Source organism: Rhincodon typus, unplaced genomic scaffold, assembly GCF_021869965.1.
Source record: "Rhincodon typus isolate 14 unplaced genomic scaffold, sRhiTyp1.1 hic_rhity00001492, whole genome shotgun sequence".
Classification (NCBI taxonomy): domain Eukaryota; kingdom Metazoa; phylum Chordata; class Chondrichthyes; order Orectolobiformes; family Rhincodontidae; genus Rhincodon; species Rhincodon typus.
This window is the reverse complement of record NW_025967130.1, coordinates 10,920-25,000: the sequence shown is the minus strand read 5'-3', so window position 1 is coordinate 25,000 and position 14,081 is coordinate 10,920. Positions and strand designations below refer to the sequence as shown.

Sequence of the window (14,081 nt, the reverse complement as noted above, 5' to 3'; positions counted from 1 at the left end):
GTTTATTAACATTGCCTGAACTGAATGGCTTTCTAGGCCATTCCAAAGAGCAGTTAAGAGTCATCAACACTGCTGTGGGCTTGGAGTCACAAATCGGCCAGACATGGGAAGAATGGCAGATTTTCTTTAAACCTTAAAGGGCATTAGTGGGTTTTTACAACAATAGATGAGAATTTCACGGTCATCATTTCTAAGACTAGCTTTACATTGCAGATTTTTGTTATTGAATTTTAAATTTGAACCCATGTGTAGAGAATAATAGCCTCTGAATTACTAAACAGTGACTTTACCACAATACCACGCTGCCCCTCATCTTTTGTTTATGCACACTAGAATTAATTGTATTCACAAACATGAAGGAACTGCAAATTATTCCATAGTGTGCATCCATTCTCATTTGCTGAATGTGCATTGCAGTTCCAACAGGGAGGTTTAGCATGACCATCAGTGTTTTGTACAAAATTAAGTATTGGCCAGTTTAAGTGAACTCTTGTGATTGTTTCTACAGTTCCCTGTCCTTCTGTTTGAATTATTGTTACAGAGTTGCTTGTGATTAGCCAGGACAGATGAAAGGATGTGTGATGATTCATGCTATAGTCTAAAGTTTCTTCAAAGCATACGCTCCCACCATTATCTGAAGGTGGCGATCAATCTACAAATGTGAACCTAGATGATAAATGGAGGTAGAGTCGGGCATCAGGATAGGTAGAAATCGTTTCAGAGATAGTAGGAACTGCAGATGCTGGAGATTTTGGCTTTTTCTAAATTATGTATATGTTCCAGTAGGGGGAGTCATAGATTGAAGGAGAAAGGTACACCACTGCCTAGAGTGATATTTTCTGTGATGGACATTGCTACAGCAATGCAGTTACTATTTTAAACTTGGCAACATGAAAGAACAGGATATAAACTCTCACCCTCCACTCTCTGCTGCAGTGTCTGTTGGTTTGTCAGCATTTATATTCCTCATAACCTCATTGCAGTTGCCCTACCTTCAAACCTCCTCCTTAAATTTTCTTTCTTTTCTTTTAATCTCTGTAAGTTCATCACCAGTCTGCAGTTAGGCAAGGCTTGTTGCTTTCACTGCCTTATTAACTTTTATTCTTCCATGGGATATGTGTATTGCTAGCATTTGTTGTCCATCCTAATTACCTTTTGAGAAGGTGATGATGAGCTGCCTTCTCAAACCACTGCAGTCCTTGAGGTGTAGGTAGACACACAGAGATATTTGGATGGGAGTTCCAGAATGTTGACTCAGAGACACTGAGGGAATGATGATATAACTGAGTCAGGACAGGGAGTGGCTTGGAGGGAGCTTGCATGTTCTGGTATTGCCATGCATCTTCTGCACTGGCCCTTGTATGTGGTAGAGATTGTGTGGCTTTGGTAGCTGTTGTCAAAGGAGTCTTGGTGAGTTGCTGCACTGTATTTTCTAGACAATACGTACTGGTGCCACTGTGCTTCAGTAGAGGAGCGATAAAATGACAAGACTGGTAAAAGGAGTACTAAGCAAGTGAGCTTTGTTGTCTTGGATGCTGTTGAGCTTCCTGAGTGCTGCTAGAATTCCAAGCATCAAGACACTCCATCATTCTCCTGACCCTTGTCTTTTAGATAGTGGGACAGGATTTGGGAATGACTTGTCACCACATTCCCAGCCTAATATCTGCTCTTGTATCTACAGCGTTTAAAAGGCTCTTCTATTTAGTAATGTTTCTGGTAGCCCTCAGGCTGTTGCTGTTGGGGGATTCATAGCAGGGATAGGCCATTTGGCCCCTCAAACCTGCCCTGTTGTTCCATTAGATCACTGCTGATCTCTCTCCATATGATTTAGTTCCTGTAATATCTAGCAAATATCTTTCTTGAGCATACTTGATGACTAGCCTCAACAGCCCTCTGGGGTTGGGAATTATAAAGATTTACGCATGCTGTGAGTGGGAAAATAAACTCCCCACCCACCCCTCCCCCCAATCTCATTGTAAATGACCTCCTTGGTATTCAGAATCCCTAGTTCTAAAACCTTCTCCTTCCTGCATCTATCCTGTCAAGCCTGTAACAGTTTGTATTCTTCAATAAGATGACTGCAGAAAATCCTTCTAAATTCTTCAGAATATATACCCAGCCACCTTGATTTCACCTCATAGGACTTAGTCTGGTGAATCTTCATTACACCCTTGCAGTGACAAGTATGTCCTTCATTATGTAAGGAGACCAAAACTGTACACAATTCTCCATGTGCAGTCGCACCAAGGCTCTCTACAATTACATCAAGCCTTCTTTTCTCCTGTACTCGGATATTCTTGTAACAAAGGCCAACAAACCATTCACTTTCCACATTGCTTGCTGCACTTACATATTAGCTTTCAGTGACTTCTGAACATGGATACCTAGATCCCTTTTGATGGTAACCCTTCTCAAACTCTTACCATTTATGAAACACTTCCAAAATGGAAAAGTTCACATTTTTCAGCATCATACTGCATCCGACATGTTCTTACCTACATACTTCACCTGTCTAAATCTCCTTGAAGCTTCTTTGAATACTTCTTGCAACTCTCATTACTCTCTTGTTTTATATCATTAGCTAACTTGGAGCTATTATATTTAGGCCCCATATGCAAATCATTTATTCAAATTGTGAATAGCAATGGCCCAAGCATTGATCCTTACAGTACCCCATGAGGCACAGTCTGCCATTCGCTGAATGACCCATTTATTCCTACTCTTTTCTGTCAGCCAGTTCTCAAACTGTACCAGTATATCACTCCCAATCATATATCCTCAAACTTTGCTTATTAACCTCCAGTGTGGGATCCTGTTGAAAGCCATCTGAAAATCTAGATAGACCACATCCACTGGTTCCCACTGATCTATTGTGCTAGTTACATCCTCAAACTATATCCACATTTGTCTTTTATGAATCTTTTCCTTTTTAAAGACCTATAGAAGCTTTTACAAAGATTGCAATGTTGTTGATATCAAGGGAAGAAAGCTTGATTCTCTTTTGTTGGAGATGGTCATGGTATGGCACTTTGTGTCACTTGCAACTGATCAATCCAAGCTAGTATTATCCAGCATATGGGCATGACCTACTTCAGCATCTGAGGAGACAAGAATGGTGCTGAACATGGTGCAATCATCAGCAAAAATCCACAGTTCAGTGTTTTTGATCGGGGGAATGATCATTGATGAAGCCTCTGAAAATGTTTGAACATAAGACATAGAAGTGGGAGTAGGCCATTCAGTCCCTCAAGCCTGTTCCACTACTGAATAGAATGATGAAGGCGACGGCCTAGTGGCATTATCGCTGGACTGTTAATCCAGAGACCCAGATAATGTTCTCGGAACCCGGGTCAAATCCCGCCATGGCACATGGTGGAATTTGAATTCAACAAATACCTGGAATTAAGAATCTAACAATGATCGTGAATCCATTGTTGATTGTCAGGAAAAGCCCATCTGGTTTACTAATGACCTTTAGGGAGGCAAACTGCCCATCCTTACCTGGTCTGGCCTACATGTGGCTCCAGACCCACAGCAATGTGTTGACTCTTAACTGCCCTCTGAGCAATTAGGGATGGGCAATGAATGCTGCCCAGCCAGCAACATCCTCATCCTGTGAATGAATAAAGAACAAAAAACGGCTGATCTGCAGCAGACCTTAAGACCTGTTTTGTGCCAGTATATCCTACCCCTCAAATTCCTGATGTTTAAAAATCTATCTACCTCCTCTATAAATGCTTTCACTGATCTAGCCTTCACAACTCTCTAGGATTGAGAATTCTAGACATTCACTATGCTGTAGGTGAAGAAATTTCGTTACATTTCAGTTTTAAATGAGTGCCCTTTTATTCTGTAACTGTGTCCGCACTTCAAGATTTTGCCACTAGTGGCAACCTTATTAGTTGGGCCAATGATTCCTGCAAAGGTGACCTGAGACACAGATGATTAATCTCCAACAATCACAGACAATTTCCTTTTGTGCTAGGTACGACTTCAACCAGTGGATGTTTTATTTTTCCCTTTTTGATTCCTGATCAATGAAGTTCTCTCTTGATGTCAGGCTCCCAATTGACTTCTGGAATTCAGTTCTTGTTTCCATGATTGACCTGGGCTCTAATGAGGTCAGGCATTAAGTGGGTCTGGTGGGATCTAAATTGAAGAACAGTAAGCAGGTTATTGATGTGTAAGCGTCACTTCAAGGCACTGTCAACCACCTTACTTAGCCAGTAAATAAGAATTGACTAATAGGGCAGTAACTGGACGGTTTGGATTTGTCTTACTTTTTTTTAATGGAAAAGACAAATCTGGGTAAGTTTCCGCATTGCCAGGTAGATGCTAGTGTTGCAGGGGTATTGAAATAGCCTGATTAGCACGCATGGCTAATTCTGGAATACGAGTCTTGGTGTTATTGCTGAATCTTGTCGAGGCCCATAGCCTTTGAAGTGTACAACACCTTCAGTCCTTTCTTGATGTCATGTGGAGTAAATTGAATTGGCTGGAGACTGGTATCTGTGATGCTGAGGATCTCAGGAGGAGTACATGATGGATCATCCACCTAGAACTTCTGCCTTGTTGCAAATATTTCATCCTTGCCTATTGTGCTGATATGCTACCATTCCCACATTGAGGATGAGAAATTTAATGAAGCCTGCTCTTCCCGTTTGTTGTTTAATTGTCCATCCTCATTCACAACCGGATGTGGCAAGACTGCAGTGTGTAGACTTGATCTGCTGGATGTAAGGTTAGCTTTTGCAGTTTGCATGCAAGTAGTCTTCTGTTGAACCTTCACCAGGTTGAAATTTCATTTTTGTGTATGCCTAGTGCTGTTCCTGTTATGACCACCTGCATGTTTCATTGAACCAGCATTGATCTCCTTGCTTGATACTGGTAGAGTGGATGATGTGTTTAGCCATGAGGTTACCGATTCCAGTTGAATGCAATTCTGCTGCTGCTGATGGCCCACATTGCCTCTTAAGTGTTCAGTCCTGAGTTCTTCATTCTGCTTGCAACCTATCCCTTTCACCGCAGTGGTAGTGCCAAGCAACATGTGTAAGGTTATTCTCAATGTGAAGACAGGACTTAGTCTACACAAGAACTGTCTAGTGGTTACTTTCACCAGTGCTTTCATTGGTAAGTGTATCTATGATAGTTAGATTAGTGGAGATGAGATCGAGTTGTTGAAGCAGTTCTCCATGTCTTTCAGAAGGAAAGTATACAATTGGTGTTCTAAGTAAGGTTTTTGTCCTGTGATTGAAAAGCACCTCTGTAGGAATTGAAGCAATGCTTTGTGAAGCTTAAACGAAACATAGCCTTCTGGGTGGCTTATTATTGTTGACAAGATGTTTTGTTTATTGATCAAGGAATATCCCTTATTGAACAGTGATACTCTTTGTGGCAAACTAACCATGATTTTTATTCTAGAAAGTGGAAATTGAGGTAGCAACTAATGTTACGGAATCAATAACGTTGGATTGTCACTATTACCTCTGAATGCTTATACTTACTGCAGTGTATAAATAAAAATTGAAAGCCACGTTTCCACGCAGTCTTTTGAAGGCACCTGACTTGTTAGCTAATAGTTCATTGTCAAGCATTGGACTTAGCTGGAATGCATACAATTTTTTATAACCTACATGCCAACAAGAATGATCACTTTCATTATCAGCTAGGCACAATAGCTAGCATAAATACTTGGGACTTCAAAGCAAAAGTACTGCAGATGCTGAAAGTCTGAAATTAAAAACAAGAAATGCTGTCCCTGGCAGCATGTGTGGAGAGAAAAACATTGTTAATGTTTCAGGTCTGTAACCTCTGTTCTAAAGAAAGGTCGCAGACCAGAAATGTTAACTCTCCATAGATGCTGCCAGATTTGATAAGCTGTTGGTGGCACTGTGGGCTCGGTGGCGAGCACTGCTGCCTCACAGCAGTTGGGTGACTGTCTGCATGGGTTTCCACCGGGTGCTCCGGTTTCCTCCCGCAGTCTAATGATACACAGGTTAGGTGGATTGATGCTAAATTGTTCCATAACGTCCAGGGATGTGCAGGCTAGCTGGATTGGCCATGATAAATGCAGTGTTATGGGAATAGCATATGGGAGTGTGGGTCACGGTGGGATGCTTTTCAGAGGGGCAGTGCAGACTTGATGGGTCGGACTCCCTCTATCTGCATTGTAGGGATTCTATGAATCCTGTGACTCCTCAACAGGCTCCTCTGCAAGTCTGTGGGCTTCCTTTTAAACCAATGGAGCTGCTTCAGCAAGCGTGGGAATGTTACCCCACTAGTCCTCACCAGTGGCTTCAACTAGAATGTGTCTGTATGTTAATAAGTGAGGTTGAAGCAAAAAGTGTAAAAACTGCTATGTTCCTTTTTCTCTTTCCTCTTTGAAAATAGGGAAGTAATTGGAAAACAATGCCTTTCTTTGCCTTTGCATCTGTTGCTGATTGCAGACAAATGACCATAATTATATTCTGGAATGCAGAAGTTGAAGTAGCAACTATCGCTCTGAAATACATAATATCAGGAGGGTGTCATTGTCTCTGTGAAGCAGCTTGGAATATTTTCCACATTAATGGCACTATATAAATATAAATTGCAGAATCCTGAAACACTACCTAAAAAGGTTTATGGAACACCTTCAGTACATTGACTGCAGCAATTCAGGAAAAAAAAAAGTTGGACTACGTTCTTAAAGATGGGAAATAATCTTACCAGCAAGATGAGTCTGAAAATAAAAAGGAAATAGATTGGAGGACCTTGTTTTGATCTTCAGAACTTCACTCTAATCTGCCCTGTCATCATCTGACAGAACATGAACACTTAACTGAAGAGATTTACAGTCAGGTCTTCCTTTCCATGTTCAGTCAGTGTGGAAAGGGACAATTAAAAATTAAACAAATAAAAGAACAGGGACTTTTAATGCTCCTATGGATGTCGCAAGAAGCTAATTGAACAGTTTATGGTCACAATGAAGGTGCACCATATGACATTGTAATATAATGAGTCCTCAATGTTTGTCTTCAGCTTTGAAAACAAGGTAGAAAGAGAACTTGAAACCCCAGATTATAGATCACTGGGATATTTTCAAAAATTGCAAAATTACTTAAATGTGTGGAGATTACTTTCAGTTTTAAAATGCTATGGATAAATACAGGCTATAGGCAAATTATGACTGATGAATGTATTAAGGATAGTGGACATGTGGGAGAAATGGAGTAAGGTTACAGATCAGCCATAACCTCAGTGAATTGTAGAAGAGGTTTGAAAGGGCCACAATGCCTAATAAGAACAGCTGTAAAGGGTTATGAGGGATAAATCTTAGTATTTTTAAAAGATTGGGAAAGTTCTGAACCAAATGTATCAATGAGAAGAAAATGGTCAAAAGTAAGATGGAGCATCCTGGGAGAGGAGAATTGTAGTTAATAGAGGATAAGTGTTATTTGGTTGGCTAACTGAATAAGTAATTCAGTAATTTAAGAAAGAAGGAGGTTACATTTGAGTTGTGTAAAAGCAATATGAGTGATATTATAATGGAAGGTAAGTAAGTTAATTATATTCAAGAAGGATAGATATAAACTAGCATATTATTTGCATAAAGCCAGCTACCAATGTGAGCTGGACTGCTATGTAAATGTTGTGGTGCGATACTGGAATGAGGTATGCATGAAGTTCCTTGGATGGATGGTTGTGGTTATGATCTCTTGTACCATAATAATGGTGATGCTATACAGCTTGGTGCAGCTGTTGCTGAGGCTCAGGGGGAATAGGTGACTGTCTAAGGCCCCTTCTGCCATAGGACTCAAAAGGGGTTGCAGGCTGTGTAAAACAATCCATTTAATGCACCGGAGAATATTTGGGGTTGGCACTAAATTTAAGTGCATTGTAAACATAACTTGTAATGTCAGATGTAGTGATGTGATTTTCACATTACATAACAATTCAAATTTGACATTATATAATGTATTTGCAGATTTTATGAATAAGTATACATTTCGGGGATAAAAATGACCTTTCATGCCATAATTAGACTCAATTTGCCTATTTTGTCATATAGAAATTGGCAACGGATTTGGTTATTTTTAAAGCATTCTATAAAGCTTGCATTGTATGTTTGTGTACGTGGATAGATTTGCACTTATGCATGCCATCGTTGTTTACAATTTTAAATGGTGGTTTTCAAATGCTACAATAAGGGGAAATCCCATGCTAATACTGTAGCACACTCCCTGGGGTCCTGTCTTCTTTTCTGAAAACATCCTAGTTATCCAAGGAAAGCTGAGTCATTGTTTTCTGCAACAATTTTATTATTCGTGCATGATTGTGTAAAAATCTTCTGAAGAAGAGTCACTGGACCCAAAGTGTTAATTATGCTGCCAGACCTGCTGAGGGTTTTTCCAGTAATTTATGTTTTTGTTCATGTAAGAGTGAGTTGTAAATTGACAGCATTGCATCAACTTTGGAGAATCTCTGATATCTCCATTGTAGGCACCCAGGATCTGGGAAAAATAAGCAGTTTGGATCAGAGGCCTGTAGTCTTGCCAGTCCTGAATGGTGGTGGACAATTAAATGATTAACAGGAGGAGGAAGTTCCACGAATGTCCGTTTTTTAATAATGGAGGAGCCAAAAGACACGGCTGAAAGATTTGCAAACATCCTCAACAAGAAGTGCTGTTTGATTCAACTCTGCCTTGGTCCTGAAGTCTTCAGTATGGAAGATACCGATCTTCAGACAATTTTAATTCATTCTACGTGCTATCATGAAATGGCTGAAGGCACTGGATATCACAAAGGCTAAGGGCTTTAACAGTGTTTGGGTGGTAGTGCTGAAGACTTGTGCCCCATAATTACATGTACCAATCACCATGTTGTACAGCTAAAATGTTAGCATCTACCCAAAATTTATGAAATAATGGAAAATTGCCAAGCTATGTCTTGGCTTAAAAGATCAATGAAATCCAATCTGGCAAATAATTGCCCATCAGCCCCTGCTCAATTATCAACAATGTGATGGACGGTGTCGTCAACATTGCCCTCAAACAGCGCTTACACGTCAAATAACCTGCCCACTGATGCAGAATGTGGATTCTTCCAGGGCCTCTCAGTGCCAGACCTTTATTGCAGCTTTGGTCCAAGAAGGCAAAAGAGCTGAGTGTAGTGTTCAATGGTTTGACTCATCTGTGTTTGATTCTATTAGTCTGTTCTCTAATCAGTGCAACTGTGCTGGATTACTAAAGCTTTTGGGTGGAAATGGAGACGTAATTAAGATAGAGAATCTTCCCAGAGAAAAGACCTTGGTTCTGACCGAGTCCATTTGTATACTGAATCCTACATGTTCTGAGGTGTTTTAGAGTAACATTAATCGCCCCAGACTTTTAAAAAGAAACTGGTTTCATCTTTGCATTGCTGTAAGATAAGTCAGACTTATATACTGCAAACTATCAGATATGTGGTACTGAACTTGGAGGGAGGTGAAAGTGACATCAAGGCAGCATTTTTTGAGTGGCGTATCAAGGTGCCCTGGTAAAATTGAAGTCAGTGGGAATTGGGCTCAAAGCTCTCTATTGGTTGGAGTCATAGCTAGCACAAGAAAGATGGTTGTGGTTAGTGGAGGTCACTCATTTCATTCCTAGAACTTTGCTGTGGGAGTTCCTGAGGTTAGTGTCTAGGCCTGACCATGTTCAACTGCCTTAACAACAACCTGCCTTGCCCCAACATCTCAGCAGTGAGGATGTTTACTAATTATTATCCAGTGTTCAGTACAATTTATGGCTTCTCTGATACAAAAACAATTAGTGCAGGAAGATCTGGACAAAAGTCAGGCATGAACTGATAAGTGGCAAGTAATTTTCAAGCCATACAAGAAGCAGGCAGTATCTATGTCTGACAAGAGAGAATCAGACCTGCAATTTCAACCTTTCAGAAAGACAGGGTCAGCAGATGTATGGGAACGCAATGACTTGGAAGTTCCCTTCCAAACTGTACACCATCATGCCTTGGAATTATGTTGCCATTTCTTAACTATGTCGGCAAATCTATTGAAACTTCCTTTAACAGTGATGTGCATGTATTGGCACCAGATGTATTCACTCAAGCGGTTCAAGAAAGTGGATCATCACCACCTCCTTAAGGATAAGATAGCATTGGCAAAGATTGCTGGTTGTGACAGCGGCACCTGTATCCCTTGAGATAGTTTTAAAAAGCATTGAAGGAAGTGGTGCTGTTACATCTTAAAGTTGTCTGAATTGTGACAGCTTTGGGAATTGTTTGTCGATAGAGAAGCTAAGATCCTATTTGTTGTTTTATTTGGTTAAACAGGCATGCCAAGTACCTTTTCAACATTCATTCCTATTATTTAATGTTGCCCTATTTCACGTGGTTTGATTTCCCTATCGTTCAGTTAATGAGGCCTGTTGCATGATTCTGTTCTGAGCCATTTGATGGCAGTGTGATTTCAGGCTGAGACCCAATTAGTGCTATTTGAAGCAGTATGTGTTACCTCTTGTTATTGACCCTCTGACGTGCAGCTTCTCCCACTCCCAAACTCGCTCTTTTACCCATCACTGAAACTTTGGCTCTCTGACTCTGGTCACCGCTTCCCACTCTTGACTGGGCTGGGACCCTGGGGAGGTGACTGCAGTGAGACTTTCGAGGCTTCTGCACTGTTTGAGACCTGCACTTACACAGCCCTGAAGCTCCGACTTTGGAACCTTCATTTGCATTCATGGGAAGTCAGAGGTCAGGTCTGGTCTAATCTAAAGGCAGAGCTCTGAGGATGTGACAGGCCTAAACCATGCAGAAGACTGAGCTGAGGCTGTAATAATCCCTGAACTCGTGTCCCTAGGTTCTCATGTTGCTGCTGCCTCATTCACAGTGAGGGTTCTGAGGGGGACTTGGCAAGCAGCAAAGTCAGGAAATGGGAGGTTTGGCGAGATGGATAGACGAGAGGGTGAGACTTGGAGCAGTAGAGGCTGTAGGTTTGGATGGTCAGTGAGACAAAGGGTTAAAGAATCATACAGCATAGAAACAGACCCTTTGGTCCAACCATGTTCCCAAACTAAACTAGTTACACCTGCCTGCATTTGGCCCATATAACTTTAAACCTTTCCTATTCATGCACTTATCCAAATGTCTTTTAAACTTTGTAACTGTACTGCATCCACCACTTTCTCTGGCAAGTCATTCCACACACGAACTACTCTGTAAAAACAGTTGCCTATCAGGTCCATTTTAAATCTTTCTCCTCTCACCTTAAAAATATGCCCCCTAGTTTTGAACTCCTTCACCCATGGGAAAAGACTCTTGTTATTCAGTTTGTCCATGCCCCTCATGATTTTATAAACCTCAATAAGGTCACCCTTCAACCTCCTACGCTCCAGTAGAAAAAGTCCCAGACTTTCCAGTCTATTGTTATAACTCAAACCCTCCATTCCCTGCAACATCTTGGTAATTCTTTTCTGAACCCTCTCCAGTTTAATAATATCCTTCCTATAACAGGGTGACCAGAACTGCGCACGGTACTCAAGAAGAAGCTTCACTACTGTATATTTTAAAATGTATTTTATTTCAATGTTCTTTATTTAGCAAATTAAAAGTTAACCGTGTAAATGTACTTCAACTTACACAGTATAATGTTTTAATTTTCTTTTTCTGTGGAGGAAGATGCTACAGATGCAAACTCTAGTTTTAACACTGGTTTTAAACCGAAAATGGGATTTGCTTAGGTCATTTCACTTAAAGTTGAGCAACCACAACTTTGAGAGTGTTGTACTTTATCTTTCAACTTAATATTGCTGAATATATTTTAGCAGATGCTTCAGCTGTTTCACTTGTAACATTATCAAAGTTTGGTGACCTATCATTCCAACCAGTTAATGGATGATGGTCGGTATTTGCAAATTTCACTAAAAATACTCATTGTTAATGATCTGAACTCAAACTTTTACTAATTGCAATGAAAGTAATTGTGATAGTTACGAGAATGGTGAGATTTGAAACAGACTGTTCCAGGTCTGTGATTCTTTTCATAAAGGTAACTGTAATGCACTTGGGCCCATTTTAGCTGCAATTAAGTTTCATTGGGTCTGAATCTGCACATGCTCTAACTGCAGTACATTAACTGACTCCTGTCTATTATTTTCACAGAGGCCAGGAAGCTGCTCAGCTCCCCAAACACACCAGCTACCAGTTTGAATGAAAACAGCAAGTATAATTCATCTTGGGAAGTGAAGGAAGGCATGGTTTGAATGTCTCTCACTGGATGAAGATTGAAGAAACATCAACGGCTAAGGAATTAATGGAAAGGTGCAGAAACTCTGCCGCTTAACTGCAAAGCTCCTATTGTTTGGTTGTGAAAATCTGCACTCTGTCATCAGATCTGATACCATGTGACTTGCCCTCAAGCTATTATGATTTGTCAGCTAGATGCACTGGGCTCCACCTACTCGAGATGATGGGCATTCATGAGCGAGGCTAATACTGCACAATGATTTGACAGCAGGGCTGGCACAGTGCCTGCTTTACATCTCTGGATTTAGCAGCCTAACGCAACAAGGATATAAGCAGCTTATTGAGAAACAAACACGCTGCTGTGGAGGAAGTGGAATTTGAAAGAGAGTGCATTAACTGTCTTGAGGAAACCTGTGTGCACTGTGTGGTTAGCTGGGAGCTGATTTGTTCTGCTCGGGGTAACTACAGGACGAAAGTATTTTCCAGTCTGTAGTAGTATCACGAGTAGACGCAGACAAATGTGACTGCTGAGTCTCAAAGCCCTGTGTGAGAGCAGCTCTTAATTGCAGAGTGAGAGAGTGAATGATTTTTGTTTTTGCAGACTTTTGGTGCTCATGTTTGACTAACAATGGGAGGGAACCTAGGCTGCCACCGTTCAATCCCCAAAGATCCATTGGAGATAGGCCAGAATCGCAAGTTCAGTGCAGCATGTAACTTCAGCAATATTCTGGTGAATCAGGAGCGACTCAACATCAACACAGCTACCGAAGAGGAGCTTATGACCCTCCCAGGGGTGAACCGGATGGTGGCCCAGAACATTGTGGAGTACCGGGAGTGTATCGGCGGGTTTAAAAAAGTTGAGGATTTGGCACTGGTGAGTGGTATTGGTGCTGCCAGGTTGGAGCAGGTTAAGCTGGAGATCTGTGTGTCAAACAGTAAAAGCATTGGCTCAGCTCAGCACTCTCCCAGCTCCACGCGAAAGGATCCCTACTCTGAAACACTTTCCTCTGCCAGTAGGATCAACGTTAACACTGCTACAGTGTCCCAGCTGATGAACCTGCAGGGGATCAGCGACCGAATTGCACGAGGTATTGTGAGTTACCGGAAAGAGTGCGGACCGTTCGAAACTGTTGATGACCTGCTGAAAGTAACGTCTGTCAGCTCGTCGATCCTGGATACAGTCCGGCCTCGGATTGTTGCAGAGTGTTCACGGCCCACGTCCACCCACACGGCCAATGGTGGCATCGATTTCACAGCCAAGCCTCGGCCTAGCCCCACTTCACTCAGCCTGCAGAGTGAGGACCTGGACCTTCCTCCTGGTGGGCCAACTCAGATCATCTCAACACGGCCAAACGTGGAGGTTTTTAGCGGACTGAGAGATGGTGAGCGTGTCCTGAGGCTGGCCACTTGGAATCTGCAGGACTGCTCAATCGAAAAGGCCAATAACCCTGGGGTGAGAGAGGTGGTGTGCATGAGCCTTCTGGAGAACAGGTGAGCTTTGTATTCATGGTCTTTTCCATCTGGTTTTCAAAGGCTCTCCAATGCTTAGTCCTCTTCTCCAATATTTTGACCTGTTTCGCTTGTATTTTCTCTTAGACTCTTAAAAACCATTTGGCTTGTCATATGCTTGTGGTTCCATATTTTCCATTGGCAACTTTCCAGGAACCTTTTTTTTAGTATGTTTCACTCATTGCATTTCTCTAACGGTGCAGTTCAACGTTAAATACAAATGGTTCAGTCAACAACTCAAAGAGCATTAGGCTGAGCTATAGATTGCAGTTGCTTGGCTTTTTGCTTGCTAAACAAAAAAAAATGTTGAAAACTGACATTGCAGATTTGTGCATTTGCTCTTTGTTGAA

The 14,081-nt window shown here is 41.4% G+C and overlaps 1 protein-coding gene across 1 annotated transcript; it reads left to right on the top strand.

Annotated features, from left to right (window-relative positions):
- Window positions 1-12,145: 12,145 nt before the first annotated feature.
- eepd1 (endonuclease/exonuclease/phosphatase family domain containing 1) lies at window positions 12,146-13,713 on the top strand (the record flags this gene model as incomplete). The annotated part of the gene is made up of 1 exon (XM_048592589.1): window positions 12,146-13,713. A coding segment is annotated over exon 1 (863 nt), but the record flags the coding sequence as incomplete, so codon positions are not given.
- Window positions 13,714-14,081: the final 368 nt, after the last annotated feature.